This window comes from Equus quagga, chromosome 13, assembly GCF_021613505.1.
Source record: "Equus quagga isolate Etosha38 chromosome 13, UCLA_HA_Equagga_1.0, whole genome shotgun sequence".
Lineage (NCBI taxonomy): Eukaryota > Metazoa > Chordata > Mammalia > Perissodactyla > Equidae > Equus > Equus quagga.
Window position 1 is genome coordinate 61,765,952 of NC_060279.1, and position 17,702 is coordinate 61,783,653.

The following is a 17,702-nucleotide window of genomic DNA, read 5'->3' on the forward strand; positions in this document are numbered from 1 at the left end:
CCTGGGGTTCATCGGTTCAGATCCCGAGTGTGGACATGGCATGACTTGGCAAGCCATGCTGTGGCAGGCATCCCACCTATAAAGTAGAAGAAGATGGGCATGGATGTTAGCTCAGGGCCAGTCTTCCTTAGCAAAAAGAGGAGGATTGGTGGCAGATGTTAGCTCAGGGCTAACCTTCCTCAAAAAAACCCCAGAAAAACTGAAAACATTAGTTTGGAGATTTGTAGCCAGATACTTCAGGAGACTAGAAGAATTCAGGATCCAGTCCAATTCACAGGTAGAAAACAAAAACCTCAAAGACAATTAACAGAACAGGGTCTAATATCCACAAATGTGTATTATAGTTTTTTGCTGAAACATAATTTTTCTCTCTAAAATCACCCTCATTTTTACCAAAGATAGCCAAATTGAGACTAATTGATTTGCAAAATAAGTTTAGTTTCAATAAACTTGGCCCAATTATTTACATAAGTACAGCAAGAATAGCCATTGATCATATAGGCTCTTTTTTTTTTTAAAGATTTTATTTTTTTCCTTTTTCTCCCAAAGCTCCCCAGTACATAGTTGTGTATTTTTTTAGTTGTGGGTCCTTCTAGTTATGGCATGTGGGATGCCACCTCAGCATGGCTTGTTGAGTGGTGTCATGTCTGTGCCCAGGATTCAAACTGGCAAAACCCTGTGCCACCGAAGCAAAGTGCACGAATTAACCACTCAGCCATGGGGCCGGCCCACATATAGGCTCTTTTAAATCTGCTTTGCTGGAACTTTCTTTTTTTTTTTTTCTGAGGAAGACTGGCCCTGAGCTAACATCCTTGCCCATCTTCCTCTACTTTATATGTGGTACACCTATCACAGCATGGCCTGCCAAGTGGTGCCATGTCTGCACCCAGGATCCGAACTGGCGAACCCCAGGCCGCCGAAGCAGAATGTGCACACTTTAACTGCTGCACCACCAGGCTGGCCCCGGGAACTTTCATAACGAATCTCAGATTGAACTTTAAAGTCCTCTCGAGGCCAGGAAGTCCAAGCCAAGGATTTGCCAACAGGCTTCACCTGCAATACCTTAGATCTGGGTGAATTCCTCTCTTCTTTTGAGTTTCCCCAAGATATTGAGGTTCCTCACACCTGCCAGATAAGTGACCTTCCTTACTTATCCATAAGGTTGCTAGGAAACAAGGTACCAGGCCAATGTTTCCAAGTGGTTTTATTCTATAAAGTCCAATGCTTGTTTCTCAAAAGCTGTCTGGTCATATCTGAGTCTGTGCCTGTTTCTTTCAAATATGACAGTCCAGCCAAAGCTTGGTAAGATAACCAATGTTTCCAATTATATCCTGTTGTAAGGAGAGCAGATTCTTATTGAACTTATGAAAATAACTATATTGCCATGAAAATAACAATACTTACTAAGAGTTTCCAAAGTTTGGAGGGATAAGGTAGGGAGAAAAAGATAAATGTTGCAATTTTGTTTACAAAAATATAATTTACCAAATTGCTATAAGTCATAGTTAGATTGAGAAAAAGTCTGAAAAAAAAACCAAAATGTTTTTTTAAATCAGCAATATTTTAAACCAAAAATCAAAATTATAACCATCCTCATCTGTTTGTTCAGTCCTGTGTAATCGATTTTTTTATTAATTTTCTGTTAGCAGTTTTATAGGGTCATCAGTTTCTCTGTTAGAATTCTGTAATTTTTTAACCAGTTCAGTTTTATGATCTGAAAGTTTATCAGAAACCTGTATTCTAGAGTGTCAGAGTCCTTTCCATGAATTTCTCTGAAGACAAAACATATTTTCCAAAGCAAAAAGCATCAGAGTAAAACACCAACTATCCACAAGTGACAAAAGACTCAAAAGGGCAATTGACAAAGAAACTTGGCTACTTTTGTGACATCAAGATAATAACTAGAATTATGGCTGACAACCAGGACAGATCAGAATTTTAGGAATGTCATATAATTTTAAAACATTTATATCAATAGCATTCACATTCACGCGCATAATACCACTTAAGAAAGTTTATCATCACTTATTTGACAATGCTTCCTATGTAATTTAATAGACCAAATAATAATTAGTTTAGTATTTTCCTCCTTATAGGAAGAGAGAACAAATTGCCTTGAGAAGTCTCAAGGGCCCCTGAAAATCCTCAGAGAAATTTTCTTCCTTCTACCAGGTCAAAAGAAAGTCTTCATTAAGGATTTGAATATTCTTTTGAGGGAAAAGCTTGTCAAAAATATCAAAAGGTTTTAAAACACTTGTTCAAATAGGAAACAATGCTCACTGTGAAACAATACTCAGTTATATATTCAAAATGACAACAGAAACAGTCCAAAAACCTTAACATAGAAACATCAGTCCTTCTGAACAAGGGGAATTATTTTAACAAAACAGATTTTCTGTCTTTTAGGTAGACCTACTCAAAGAAACACCTTTTATAACCTCTTTATCAAGAGCAGACCAAAAGGTTAAGAAAATTATCCTTTTCAGAGAGAAAACAAAATTTAAATTTTTGTGCCAGCTCATTTTTTTTTTTACATTAAAACTCATTTACTTAATTGAATTTACTTTAATCTTAGCCAACGTGACCAGGCAGAATTTCTCCTTCACAACCTTCTACAATTTTCTTTTTACATTCAGAATTTGTCCCATTCCCTTCTAATTTAGCACAAATTTATCTTTTTTTGAGGAAGACCAGCCCTGAGCTAACATCTGTGCCCATCTTCCTCCACATTATATGTGGGATTCCTTCCACAGCTTGGCTCGACAAGCAATGCATAGGTCCAAAGCCAGGATCTGAACCAGCGAACCCCAGGCCACTGAAGCAGAATGTGTGAACTTAGCTGCTGTGCCACCAGTCCAGCCCCTAACTTTCTTAACCTAACAAATAAAAATACTTCCATTTTTTATACCTTCTTTACCGAACACATACATTTTACTTTCCTTGAATACAAAAATGTTTGCCTCATTAATTTCCAGTAGCTTTAGTTACATGTATTAGAATTTTTAACCCTTACAGACCCTAGTGAAAGCTAAAAAGTTAAGCAATTACAAGCCATCTTTTATATTAGCATTCTGAGCACTTTTCATAATTTCTAGAAACACACCACTTCACAGTAATAAAACACAAGGCATGTTTGCTAATAGACCCAAACACTTTTAGCCTCCCTGCAATAAGAAGCCAAAAGTAGATAAACTTAGATATGTTCTTCAATAATGTTTCAGTGTTTCATCCTATCTAAAAATGACCCAGATACTCAACAGATTTTTATCATTTGGCTTAATTTAGCAAAACTAAAGTTTTAGGTTATCAAAAAGAATTTGGAAGCTGGTTCCCACCCCCCGCCAAGGATACAGACCATAAAACATAATTATTGTACCCACAAACTCTTACCCATTTTCATTTTCTAAATCATTTGTTTCCAACAATTATGTTCAGATTACCCAGGAAAACTTTAAGATACATTAGACAAAATTAGCTATCATTTAAAGCTATTATTTTGCTGATGAATTTCTAACAGAAAACATGAGCTTATTGGACTAGTAAACCCAGGCTGCCTATCTGTATCATATTCAAATACTGACAACTCTCAAGACATTTCTATTTTCAATCAAACCAACAATCTTAAACTTTTATTTACCAAAGATTAATCCATATCATGTTAATTTGAAAGACATTGAGTTAATTTCTATTACAATTAGAATTTATTTAAGTGCTTACTTTAAGCCAATTAAACAGAGCTCTTAATTTTGGCCATACTATCTAGAGGTAAAATATCACATATATATAACATACATATAGACACACATAAACACACAGGTGGACACAGAGACATTAAATTTTTGTTATGAATCAGGTGCAATACAAAACTCACTAGCTTCTGAGAAACAATTGCATTTCAAGAATGGCTCTCAGGTCCTAGAGAAGATGGGAGCAGAAAATTTACATCATAAAGACAGAGAAACAAGCTAAGTTTTCTTTAAGATGAAGTTTCTGGGGCATACTTGCCCTATCAGTTTCTAATGTCTCAATCTTTTGTCTCAATATCTAGAAGCATTTTGGGAGGGACAGGGGAGACTTTGAGATTGGCAAAAGGCAGTTGAACTTTGAGCTGCCTTCTAGAGCCATGCCTCCAGCCTTGCAGAGATTTGAAAGACAAAGACAGAGGCTTCCAGTTCCCCAAAGAACTGGATTAGAGCCTGAATGACAAAAAAAGAGGCTGCCTCACCCCTCCAGCTACTCCCTTCCAATTGCTTCTTTATATTAGGGAAATTTTTAACTTAAGAGGTGATTCAAAGATCTGTACATTCTAAAACTTGCAGGACAATGTATAACACCTTTAAAAGTCTTACAACCAGGCAGGGGAAACACTCCCCAGTGAGATAATGTCTATCCGCACAATACAATCTATAATACAATCAAGCAAAAAGAGATACAATCACTTTACATAAAGCCCCTAAATATATCAATTTTCTGCAAACTTCATCTGAATTCCATCAGCTCTTATACCTCTAATCATAGCTTTCATTAGGACTTTATCAATAGATCTTGGTCTTATAATATTGGATAGGGGAAGTATTCCCAGTGAGACATTTTAAAACATACTCAGGCAAAGTTGATATCTGCTCTAACATTCCAACCTTTATAATCTTATCAAGACTTACACTTTTATTTTTTGTCAATTCAATTGTAGCCTGAGTTAGAGTCTTGAGGCTTGTCATTATTTTTTTGTGTTTCCTTTTTAATTTGGCCTTTTCATGGGTACCAATAACAATTATGATGAGAGCTCTCACAAACTTTTTCCCCCAATTTAGAAGTTTTCCTAACTTAAATGATCCATTGTCTGGCCACATTGATGAGTAGGATCTTAACAGCAACTCATACCAGTAAGCTTAACCATGGATGGAAGAGGTGTTCCCAAAAGAGATCCATAAAGTTCACTCTCAAAAATAGTCTAAGAAAGCAGAGGACTTCATTGTACAGCAAGCAATGAAGGTTGAGAAAACAAAGGCCCCTTATGAAAGCAAAAGCACTTGGGACCCCTTATGGTAAACTCCCCTGAGAGATGACACAGCTGGACAAAGAGAATGTGTCCCAGAACCCCAGTCTACCTGAGTGGCCACCAAGATGCATGCCAGTACATGCATCCTCTGGATGGTGGAGACCAGAATGGTCACAAAGCCAAGCTCTCAAGACATAGAACGAGACAAAAGGCCCAGACAACAGGCTTATAGAGATGCCTGTGTCTTCTAAAAGGAGACAGAGACAAGGAAAAGTACTATCTCTGGGAGGAAAAGAATCTACAACCAATAAGTACTCAACCAAATCCTAGACTTGCTGAATCCAAGAAGCTAGCCTCACCCAAATTTTCTCTTGCTAATCTAAATTTAGAAAAGCAAAAAAACTCACCACTCTCGCTTCCATTGGACCCTGCTGGCAGAGATCTAGAAGACTAATGTGGTAAGAACCCGTACCTCCTGCTGGCTCTTCTCAGGGATCCAGGATCTCTCAGCTGCAGTAGTCCAGGAGCAAGAAGTGTCCAGCCAGTGAAATTTTATCCCATCCTAGTCGCCAAACTGCGGGGGAGGAAGACATTTCCTCCATCCACTCTAGGTCCTTCTGGCTGGACTATAAATTAAATTCATGAGAGAGAATAACAGGAGAAAATTAAACAAAGCTTTATAACATGTGTACATGGGAGAGACTCAGGCAAACTGAGCAACTCTCCAAAATGGCAGAGGCTGTCATCTTAAATACCCTCCTCAGCTAAAGGCAAGGGAGGATGTTGGGGGTGGGGGCGTCAGTTATGGGACATGACCAGAAAAGCACAGCAAACAAGAGTAAGGTTATTATGCAGATTTAAGTCCTTGCCTTCTGCATTGATAAGAGTTTTTAGAGATAAGATCATCACCACTTCTTCCTAGTACAGAGAAGGAGATGCACCTTTTCAGATGGAGATTTCCTTTACAAATGTAAATGTCTCTTAACAAAGGGTAACTTCTACTTTTCAGAGTTTCTCTCATGTCTACAGTTTTTAAAAGTAACCAGCCCAAAATAATCCTCATGCCAAAGAGACATATCTTGGGGTGGCTAATTCCAATGCTCCACATTAACATTAAAGAAAAGCTTTATTGGCTTACACAGTTTGTACCTTTCTTGCCTTTTTAAAAAAGATATTGATTCAATTTTATTTTTAGGGGCACATACCCCCTCCATTCTCCAGCTAGAACAATATATGGCAGATTTTTTTTTGCTTGTTTTTGTTTATTTGCTTGTTTTTATTACAGGCATTTGAATAACAAAATTAAGTGGGCTCATTCTGACAACTCAAGCAATACAAAATGTCTAAAGTAAAAAAATATTCTTCCCTCTCCCTCCTTCCATACCTCTTCCATTGCTTATACAAACACATACACGTAGGTATCTTTAAAAAACAGAAAGGGCCAGCCAGTGGCACAGTGGTTAAGTGTGCACGTTCTGCTTTGGTGGCTTGGGGTTTGCCAGTTTGGATCCTGGTTGCAGACATGGCACTGCTTGGCAAAAGCCATGCTGGGGTAGGCATCCCACCTATAAAGTAGAGGAAGATGGGCATGAATGTTAGCTCAAGGCCAGCCTTCCTCAGCAAAAAGAGGAGGATTGGCAGCAGTTAGCTCAGGGCTAATCTTCCTCAAAAAAAGAAAAAAAAAAAAGCATCTATATTATTCAGCAATTTGCTTTTACTGCTTACCGATAAAATACGGATATTTTTCAGTTAAATGAATGTGCTAGTATATGCATTATAAAATTTTTCTGTTAAAAATCACAGTGGTCATCTTTGGCGAGAGAAGATTTTACTTTTATTCTGTACTTTTCTGTACTGTTAGGATTTTCTGGCTATTGTATTAAGTGTTACTTTCTTTTTTTTTTTTTTAAAAGATTTTATTTCTTCCTTTTTCTCCCCAAAGCCCCCCGGTACATAGTTGTGTATTCTTCGTTGTGGGTTCTTCTAGTTGTGGCATGTGGGACGCTGCCTCAGCGTGGTCTGATGAGCAGTGCCATGTCCGCGCCCAGGATTCGAACCAACGAAACACTGGGCCGCCTGCAGCGGAGCGCGCGAACTTAACCACTCGGCCACGGGGCCAGCCCCAGTGTTACTTTCTTTTTAATGTCCAAAAAGATAATCTTGGTGGTGCAGTTATAGACCTTTTTTGTTTGTTTTCTTTGTTATATTTCTCTGTACTAAAAAAATTCCAATAAATGTTTATATTATCCTTTGTCATACAGAAAATTTTCACCTTAAGGTAGTCAAGTTTATTTTTCCTTGTGATTTGTGCTTTTTGTGTCTTATTTATGAAGTTTTTCTCTACCACTGATATAATAGGCTCCTGTATTTTTTTCTGAAAATTCTGCAGCTTTGCATTTCACATTGTCTATTTTTTATATATGATGTGTGATATGGTATAACTGTATTTTTTTGATACTAATAGCCAGTTTTTTTGGAACCTATTTCTAGTAGGATCTGTGCTGTGTACCAAGTTCCTTTATAAACGTGGGGCTGTTTCTAAACTCTCTGTTCCATTGTCTGTCTATTCCTGCACCAGTATCACACTTTTGTAATTACCATGGCTTAACAGTAAGTCTGATAACTGATAAAGTCAGTATCCTTTCTCCCTTTACCTCATCTTCTTCCTTCAAAATGGTCTGGGCTATTCTTGGCCCTTATTCTCTCCTAAGAATTTTAGATTCAGCTTGTCAATTTCCATGAAAGCATTTTAAGCAGGGATGTGACCTAATCAAATACTCATTTTTAAAATATGACTCTTACCCATTAGAAGTCTGTTACCGTAGTCCAGGTAAGAGATAATGAATGGCTTGTACAAGGAGGATGACAGTGGAGATAAAAAGAAGTGGATGGAATCAAGAGGTATTTTGTGGGCGGGTAGGACGGGACTTACAACAGAGTCTTAAGCCTTCTGTTCTCCATCCACATTCTCTAGTTATGTGAGTTCATCCAGTCCCATGGCTTTAAATAGCACCTATATGCTAGTGTCTCCACAATTTACATCTCTAACTCTGACCTGGCCTTGGGGTTTTTCAATGTTTAGAGATTGAATAAAGGAGGAGGAATGTGGTGTCAAGAATTTAAGAAAGGATAGTGTATCGAGGCAGTAATGGTCAGCTGTGCCCAATGGTATTGATAGGCTGATCAAATTAAATGCAAAGCAGTGTCTGTTGGATTTGGCAACATGGAACTCATTGGTAACTTTGACTAGGGGAGTTTGGGGAGAGTGGGGAGGGAAGAAGCCATATTGGAGTAGGATGAAAAGAGAATGATAAGTGAGGGAGGAGAGATAGTGAAAGTAAGAAATTTGCTGAGAAATTTGGCTATAAAGGAGAATACAGAAGTGGAATGTTAGTTGAAAGATAGGATGTAAAATCAAGAACAAGTTTCTTTAAAGACATGATATAATAGAACATATATGTAGGCTGATAATAATTATTTGGTAGAGAGGGAAAATATGTAACTGTATACTTTTTTTTGGCTTTTAAAAATAATTCAGGGGCTGGCCCAGTGGCACAGCAGTTAAGTGCACATGTTCTGCTTATCGGCGGCCCAGGGTTCGCCGGTTCGGATTCCGGGTCCGGACATGGCACTGCTTGGCAAAAGCCATGCTGTGGTAGGCGTCCCACTTATAAAGTAGAGGAAGATGGGCACGGATGTTAGCTCAGGGACAGTCTTCGTCAGCAAAAAGAGGGGCATTGGCAGTAGTTAGCTCAGGGCTAATCGTCCTCAAAAAAAAAAATCATAATTCAATGAATTTACTTATTGTATGGGTAATATAATAATTGTACAGTGAGAAGTCTTGACCTCCCCTCCCTGGCCCAGTTATCCTCCTAAAGGCAATCATTATTACCAATATCTTGGATAACTTTCCAGAAATAGTCTCTGCATATATAAACATATATTACTTATTTTATAATTTTTTATTATGGTAATTCATAAATAAGTAAAAGAGTAGATTGTACTACCCAATCCCCTGCATTCTTTATTTTGAAGCAAACCCCAGGTATATGGTTTAACCTATAAATGTTTTAGTGTGATTCTTCAAAAGATAAGAACTCTTTAAAAAAATTATATATAAACTCTAAAAATATTTGACGGTAATTTCTATGATCATCAGATATCCAACCAGTTTTCTCATTTTCCCAACTGTCTTATAAAACTTTTCTTTTTTCTTTTTGGAATCAAAATGTTGTCCCTTGATGCCAGGGTGGTTCCTTCCTGTCCTGGGTCCATCATGTCCTTTGGAACTGGGCTTTATTTTAATTTGCAAAGTAATCCACGTTGGGGGAATATAACCAAATACCACTGACAATCATAGAGGTGCACACTGACAGGGGGAGGTTTTTTTTTTTTTAAGGAAGATCAGCCCTGAGCTAATATCTGCCAATCCTCCTCTTTTTGCTGAGGAAGACTAGCCCTGAGCTAACATCCATGCCCATCTTCCTCTACCTTATACGTGGTATGCCTACCCCAGCATGGCTTTTTGCCAAGCAGTGCCATGTCCGCACTAGGGATCTGAACGGTAAACCCCGGGCCCCTGAGAAGCAGAACGTGCGAACTTAATTGCTGCGCCACCAGGCGGCCCAGGGGAAATATTTTTATAAGGTTATATATATTTGCTATTAAGTCAAATTGTTGTACACACATTGTACATGTGCTTTTGTGTGACCTTTTGTGATCACATTGTTTATAACACTTATAGAACAGATATTGTAACGATAATAAGAAACCAATCAATAATATTTGAAGTGGCCATATCTGAACAATAAGGAGGTGGTCAGGAAATGAGTCTTAGGCATAGTCCTGGTCTGGAAAAAGATTTTGTTTGGAGTTGTAAGATCAATCAATCATCTCAAGTCATTGAGCAATCATATCTCTAGCCTGAATGCTGATTTTACAACACTGAGTAAAGAAAACAGTGATGAGTTTAAATATTATGATCAATACAAGGATTCCAAGGAGTAACAGATTTAGAAACTGTAATCTGAACTGCAGAAATGTGTCAATACCCATAAGAAGCCAACTAAATAAATCATTCAAACTAGGTGTAGGATTGCTAGTGAAGTTTACTTGCTTTTTCATGTGACTTAGCAAAGATGACATGCTGGAAGATTCAAGGTGGATAAAAACACAACATTTAGGAGCTAGCCTGGTGGCGTACTGGTTAATTTCGTGTGCTTCACTTCAGTGGCCAGGGTTTGCAGGTTTGGATCCCAGTCACGGACCTATGCACCGCTCATCAAGCCATGCTGTGGGGGCATCCCATATACAAAATAAAGGAAGATGGGTGCAGATATTAGCTCAGGGCTAATCTTCCTCAGCAAAAAGAGGAAGGCTGGCAACAGATGTTAGCTCAGGGTCAGTCTTCCTCAAACACACACAAAAAAATCAGAAAGTTTTTTTTTAAAAGCAGATTTTTAAAGTAATTTTAGGTTTACAGAAAAATTGAGGGGCCAGCTTGGTGGTGCAGTGGTTAAGTTTGCATGTTCTGCTTCGGCGGCCTGGGGTTTGCCAGTTTGGATCCCGGGTGTGGACCTATGCACTGGTTGTCAAGCCATGCTGTGGTAGGCATCTCACAAATAAAGTAGAGGAAGATGGGCATGGATGTTAGCTCAGGGCCAGTCTTCCTCAGCAAAAAGAGGAACATTGGCAGCAGATGTTAGCTCAGGGATAATCTTCCTCAAAAAAAAAAAAAAGAAAAACTGAGCAGAAAGTACCGAGAGTTCCCATAATACTCTTCCCCCCTCAAACCTCCCTAGTTTCCCCTATTATTAATATCTTGCATTAGTGTGGTGTATTTGTTATGATTGATGAACCAATATTAATATATTATTATTAACTAAAGTCTATAGTTTACATGAGTTCACTCTTTGTATTGTACAGTTCTGCATGTTTTGACAAATATATAGTGTCATGTGTCCACCATTATAGTATCAAGCGGAATAGTTTCACTGCCCTAAAAATCCCCTGTGCGCAACCTGTTCATCCCTCCCTCCCCACTGAACCTCTGGTCTTTTTACTGTTGCCTTTTTCAGAATGTCATATAGTTGGAGTCATACAGTGTGTTACCTTTTCAGACTGGCTTCTTTCACTTAGCAACATGAATTTAAGGTTCCTCCATGTCTTTCCAAGGCTTGATCAATAGCTCTTTTTGTTTTGTTTTGTTTTGAGGAAGATTAGCCCTGAGCTAACTGGCTGCCAATCCTACTACCACTGGGCTGGCCCCACCTCATTTCTTTCTTTCTTTTTTCTTTTTTGAGAAAGATTAGCCCTGAGCTAACTGCTGCCAATCCTCCTCTTTTTGCTGAGGAAGACTGGCCTTGAGCTGACATCCGTGCCCATCTTCCTCTGCTTTATATGTGGGACCCCTACCACAGCATGGCGTTCCAAGTCTGCACCTGGGATCCAAACTGGCAAACCCCGGGCCACCGAAGCAGAACATGCAAACTTAACCACTGCACCAGTGGGCCGGCCCCTCATTTCTTTTTATTGTTGAATAATATTCCACTGTGTGGATATACCATAGTTTATCAATTTACCTTTTTTTTTTTTTTTGAGGAAGATTAGCCCTGAGCTAACATCTGCCACCAATCCTCCACTTTTTGCTGAGGAAGACTGGCCCTGAGCTAACATCCATGCCCATCTTCCTCTAGTTTATATGTGGGACACCTGCCACAGCATGGCTCAACAAGCGGTACATAGGTCCACATCCAGGATCCAAACAAATGAACCCCTGGCTGCCAAAATGGAACATGCGAACTTAACCGCTGCGCCACTGGGCCAGCCCCTCAATTTACTTATTGAAGTACATCTTAGGTGCTTCTAAGTTTTGGCAATTATGAAGAAAGCTGCTATAAACATTCACATGCAGGTTTCTGTGTGGACATAAACTTTCACTTGAGTAAATACCAAGGAGTATGATTGCTAGGTCATATGGTAAGCTGTATTTAGCTTTGTAAGAAACTGCCGAATTATTTCGCTTTGTAGAAACTACTAGGGGCCCGGCCCCATGGCCGAGTGGCTAAGTTTGCACACTCCGCTTCAGCGGCCCAGGATTTCACTGGTTCGGATCCTGGGCACTGACGTTGCACCACTCATCAAGCCATGCTGGAGTGGCGTGCCACATAACAGAGCCAGAAGGACCTACAACTAGGATATACAGCTATGTACTGGGGGGCTTTGGGGAGAAGAAGAAAAAAAGAAGATTGGGAACAGATGTTGGCTCAGGTGCCAATCTTAAAAAAAAGAAAAGAAACTGCCAAAGGCTATACCTTTGCATTCTACCAGCAATGAATGAGAGTTCCTGTTGCCCCAACTATGATCTGAATATTTGTGCCCTGCCCACCCCCCATTCATATGTTGAAATCCTAATGCCTAAAATGAAGGTTTTAAAAGGTGGGGACTTTGGGAGGTGAGTAGGTCATGAGGGTGGAGCTCTCATAAAAGAGATTAATGATTTTATAAAAGAGGCCAGAGAGAAAGCTCTTTTGCCCACTTCCACCATGTGAGGACGTGTTCAGAAGTAGGCAATCTGCAACCTAGAAGAAGGCTTTCTCCAGAACCTGACAATGCTGGCACCCTGATCTTGGACTTCCAGCCTCCAGAACTGTGAGAAATAAATGTTTATTGTTTATAAGCCACCCAGTCTGTGGTATTTTGTTATCTCTGCCTCAACAGACTAAGACACCCCATGTCCTCACCAATATTTGCCATTGCCAGTGTTTTGAATTTTGGTCCTTCTGATAAATGTGTAGTGGTATCTCATTGTTGCTTTAATTTGCAATTTCCTAATGGCTTATGATGTTGAGCATATTTTCATATGTTTGTTTGCCATCTGTATATCTTCTTCAGTGAGGTCTCTGTTCAAATCTTGTGCCTACTTTTTAATTGGCTTGTTTGTTTTCTTATTGTTGGATTTTAAGAGTTTTTTGTATATTTTGGATACCAGTCCTTTTTCAGATATGTGTTTTGTATGTATTTCTCTCACTCTGTGTCTTTTTCTTTTTTCTTTTGCATGTGGATGTCCAGTTCTAGCACCGTTTGTTGAAAGACTCTCCTTTTTCCGCTGAACTGCCTTTGTTCTTTTGTCAAAGATGAGTTGACTATATTTGTTTAGGTCAGTTGCTGGGCTTGCTATTCTATCCATTGATCTATTTGTCTTTTTTTTTCTCTTCCAACACCACACTGACTTGATTATTATAGCTCTACAGTGAGATTTGAAGTCAGGTAGTATCAGTCCTTTGATTTTGTCTTCCTTCTTCAATGTTGTGTTGACTATTCTGGGTCTTTTGCCTTTTCATATAAACTTTAGAATCACTTTGTTGATATCTACAAAATAACTTGCTGGGACTTCATTCCTTTTTATGAGTAATATTTCATTGTATGGATATATACCACATTTTGTTTATTCATCTCCCATTGATGGACATTTGGCTTGTTTCCACCTTTTGGATATTGTGAATAATGCTGCTGTGAACCTTTGTGTATAAGTGTTTATTTGAACACTTGTTTTCAGTTCTTTTGGGTCTATATCTAGGAGTGGAATTGCTGTGTCATATGGTAATACCATATTTAACTTACTGAGGAACTACCAAACTGTTTTCCATAGTGGCTGCACCATTTTACATTCTCTCCAGTAATATACGAGGATTCCAGTTTCTCTACATCCTCACCAATGCTAACAATTTTCCTTTTTTTTTTAATTTTAGCTCTCCTAGTGGGTGTGAAGTGGTCTCTCCTTGTGGTTTTTTAAAAAATGATTATTTATTTATTTATTTATTTTTATTTTTATTTTTTTTTGAGGAAGATTAGCCCTGAGCTAACATCTACTGCCAATCCTCCTCTTTTTGCTGAGGAAGACTGGCCCTGAGCTAACATCCGTGCCCATCTTCCTCTACTTTATATGTCGGACGCCTACCACAGCATGGCATGCCAAGCGGTGCCATGTTCGCATCCGGGATCCAAACTGGCGAACCCCGGGCCATGGAATCGGAATGTGCGCACTTAACTGCTGCACCAGGCCGGCCCCTCACTGTGGTTTTGATTTGCATTTCTCTTAACAACTAATGATGCTGAGCATATTTTCATGAGCTTGTTGGCCATTTGTATGTTATCTTTCGAGAAATATCTGTTCAATTCCTTTTCCCAATTTATTAGCTGGGTTGTTTGTTTTTTTGTTGTTGGGTTGTAGGAATTCTTTATATATTCTGAATTTAATCCCTTATCGTATATATGATTTGAGTTTTGACAAAAACATTTATCCATGTAACCAACATCCCAATAAAGGTATGGAGCATTTTCATTCTCTCAGAAAGTTTCCTTCTGGCTTTTCCAGTCATTTCTCCATCCCTAGAGTCAACTGCTGTTCTGATTTCTACCATCACAGATTTGTTTTGCCTTTTCTTCTTAAGATTGGCCCTGAGCTAACATCTGTTGCCAATCTTTTTTTTCTTTTTCTCTTCTTCTCCCCAAAGCCCCCCAGTACATAGTATCTATATGTATTATGAAATGAAAACTGGGCATATGGTAGTTTCTTAAAGTTTAGTGGCATGTGGAATCTGAAACCATGTCAATAAACTGTATTGTTACATTAAAATCCATTGGTATATCTTGCATTTAAATGGATCTTTTACTTATGTATGATTTTGTAACATTATGCATCAGTCATTTGAAAAATATTGACTCACTGAGTTATGTAGATCTTCCAAATATTGACAAATTTCATTATGTAACATTAAAAAATCATGTTTGTTAATATCATCACCAATCCCACTAGAAAGATCTTCATGTGCTGGGAAGCTGTCAAGTTCACAGTGGCAGATATAAGTTTTCCAGAATTCTAATCTCTGCCTGGAAGCTCAAATGTTATAATTGACAACAGTTAGTATCACTTGTTTTCCTGAAATGACGTCTCACTTTGTTTATTTTTGAGAAAATGCCTGCCACATATTCAAGTCTAAATAACCATAGTATGTCAGGTTTCTTTTCAAGTAAAAGTGGTATTCCATAAAAAAGTGGCTAGTTCAGCTGACATCTCAAAAATCACACAAGTGTTTTCCCTCAAGGCATCCATCATACTTCAGTACTTCACACATACTTCCCATTTAGTCACACGGTATAAAAAAGACATGTACACAAGGATCAAGATTTAATAAAATTACCATTTACTGCTTTTTCAAGGACATTCTCCTTTTTTGGCCATATACATTTTTTTTATTTTTTAATTATTTTATTGAGGTCATTGGTTTATAACATTGTATAAATTTCAGGTGTACATTATTGTATTTCAGCCTCTGTATAGACTGCCTCGTATTCACCATCAATAGTCTAGTTTTCATCTGTCACCACACACATGTGCCCCTTTACCCCTTTCACCCTCCCCTGACCCCCTTCCCCTCTGGTAACCACCAATCTGTTCTCCTTATCTATGTGTTTGCTTGTATGTTTATCTTCCACATATGAGTGAAAGATCCACAAATGGATTCCTTGTGATATAGATTACATATCCTGGCAAATTCAGGATTGCTGAATTTTGTTCATGTGTGTGTTTTGAGAACTTTTGGAGACTTTTACTACATCCTTTAGGGTAATTAGAGAAACCCAAGCCTTCTGTAAAACCAAGGTTTGGTATCACTGTATTAGACCATATTGCTGTTTTTAAAAGGAAAATCTGATCTTCTTATGAGCTTTGGATGTAGGACCTTTCGCAGATGGGATAAGGGAGGAAGGAAGGCCTGTTTTCGCTGACTCTGCTGTTTATCTGAGCAGAGATCATAATATATCTACTGATGATCTCTTTTCAGAACTGGTGGAGTCTCTTTCATTGCAGGGATCTTATGCTGGAAAAATCCATTCCATTGGTGATGCCTTCAGAAATTTTAAAAACCTCCGATCCTTAGATTTATCAAGAAATTTGATAACTAGCCTGAAGGTAAGTTCTATGTTCCATGATGAGCCAGTTTAGCCCAACTTATTTTTTTGATGGGAAGAAATAAAAGATAGATAATGTCAGCCTGGGGAATATAGGACCTTCCTTTTAAATGTTTCCAAAATAAATTTTACTATTCACTGTAAAATTCTTTCAACTTTGCTTTATGTTTGAAATTTTTTGTTGTAAAATTTTGAGAAAAAATCCTTTTGTACTCAAGGAAAACTATATTAAACTATCACTGCCTAGTGCAACAGTACAATTTTTAATGTGTGTAAAAAAAATTAGGAGGAGGGGCCGGCCAGGTGGTGTAGTGGTTAAGTTCACATGCTCTGCTTCAGTGGCCTGGGGTTTGCAGGTTCATATCCAGGCATGGACCTACACACTGCTCATCAAGCCATGCTGTGGCAGCGTCCCACATACAAAATAGAGGAAGATTGGCACAGATGTTACCTCAGGGCCAATCTTCCTCACCAAAAAAAAAAAAGTGAAGAACACGTGTAAAAGTAGAGATTCTTAGTCCCTACTCTGAGAGAGATTCTGAGTTAGTAGATCTGGGGTGGGCTCAAGACATACTCAGGGGATTCTGATGATGTTGGTGCATGGAACACACATGGAGAAACACTGGCCTAGGTTGTTACTGTGGGTTTTTTCTAGGAGGGAGAAGAAATGGTAGTCTTGAAAACAAAAAAATTTCCAGATTAGAGAATGATAGAGCACAGGACAGTGCGGGAAAGTAGGCTGGAGTAGACTTGAGCAGAGAGTATGAGGATTAGCAAACACACAGAAAGAGCTCTACAAACATAAATGCACACATAAGGCGATGGAAGTTCTGTTTTTTATGTGGTAGACACCCAAATGGTGTTTCTCCCACTGTTCATATTTTGCCCAGCTAAGTACTTGTCTTGATGAAGCCCTTCTTTGCAAGACTGAAGGTAAAAGATGTACAGATGCTATCCACTATTGGTTAATGATCTCCTGCATTATTCTGCCAATTTTGCACTTCTTAGGGGATATTTGTACAACAACACTAGCCAGACCCACTCTCAAAGTCTAAAACTAAAGGCCCTAAAAGAGGAAGCCCAAGCAAGATCAAATTTCCAAGTACGACTCCAAAAGCATAAACTCCCAAGTTGAACTAGGTCTTTCGACTATTGGTAGCAGCCATTTGTATTTGGCCCATCAATTTCAGAAAGTATTAGTACAGAGTTGCTAAGTCTCCTCATATGTATTTTTACATGTTTGTTCTTTTTCCAGGCTAAAAAAGTTTAGTGAACATCGCTATAATTGTTTTTGTACTCCCTTTCTGTCCTCTTCTGTAAATTGGATGAAAAGCTGTTGTGAAGATTAATCAAATTGGCATATGGAGTCAAATATAACATATACAAGACTCCTGGTACAGTGGTTGGCGTACAGAAAGCACTTAGCAGATGTTAGTTTTCTACATTTTTTTTTGCATCTACAATTTATCTGCCTATATTCATGTCTAACAGTTCTGAATCATTTTGCTTAATTTTCCCAGGGAGGAAATACTTTGTGATTATTTCTAGTGTAACTTTGGGCAATATATGAATTCATGCCAACTGGGAAAATTGAGAAGAGGATAGAAATTGTTTCCTTGACGTTTACACTGAGAGACATTAACAGATTACTTGAGCTGGGGCATTAGACACATTTAAAAAGACAGTCCTAATGGTATACTGTCCTGAGAGTGGGGCCAAAGGCACTGATAAT

At 38.5% G+C, this 17,702-nt stretch overlaps 1 protein-coding gene across 1 annotated transcript in view; it reads left to right on the forward strand.

Moving 5' to 3' along the window:
• Positions 1 to 17,702, forward strand: part of LRRC36 (leucine rich repeat containing 36) — a 57,954-nt gene that overhangs the window by 2,478 nt on the left and 37,774 nt on the right. The window contains exon 2 of the mRNA XM_046683144.1: positions 15,844 to 15,971. Coding sequence (XP_046539100.1) covers positions 15,844 to 15,971 — 128 coding nt within the window. The remainder of the gene's footprint in view (positions 1 to 15,843; positions 15,972 to 17,702) is intronic.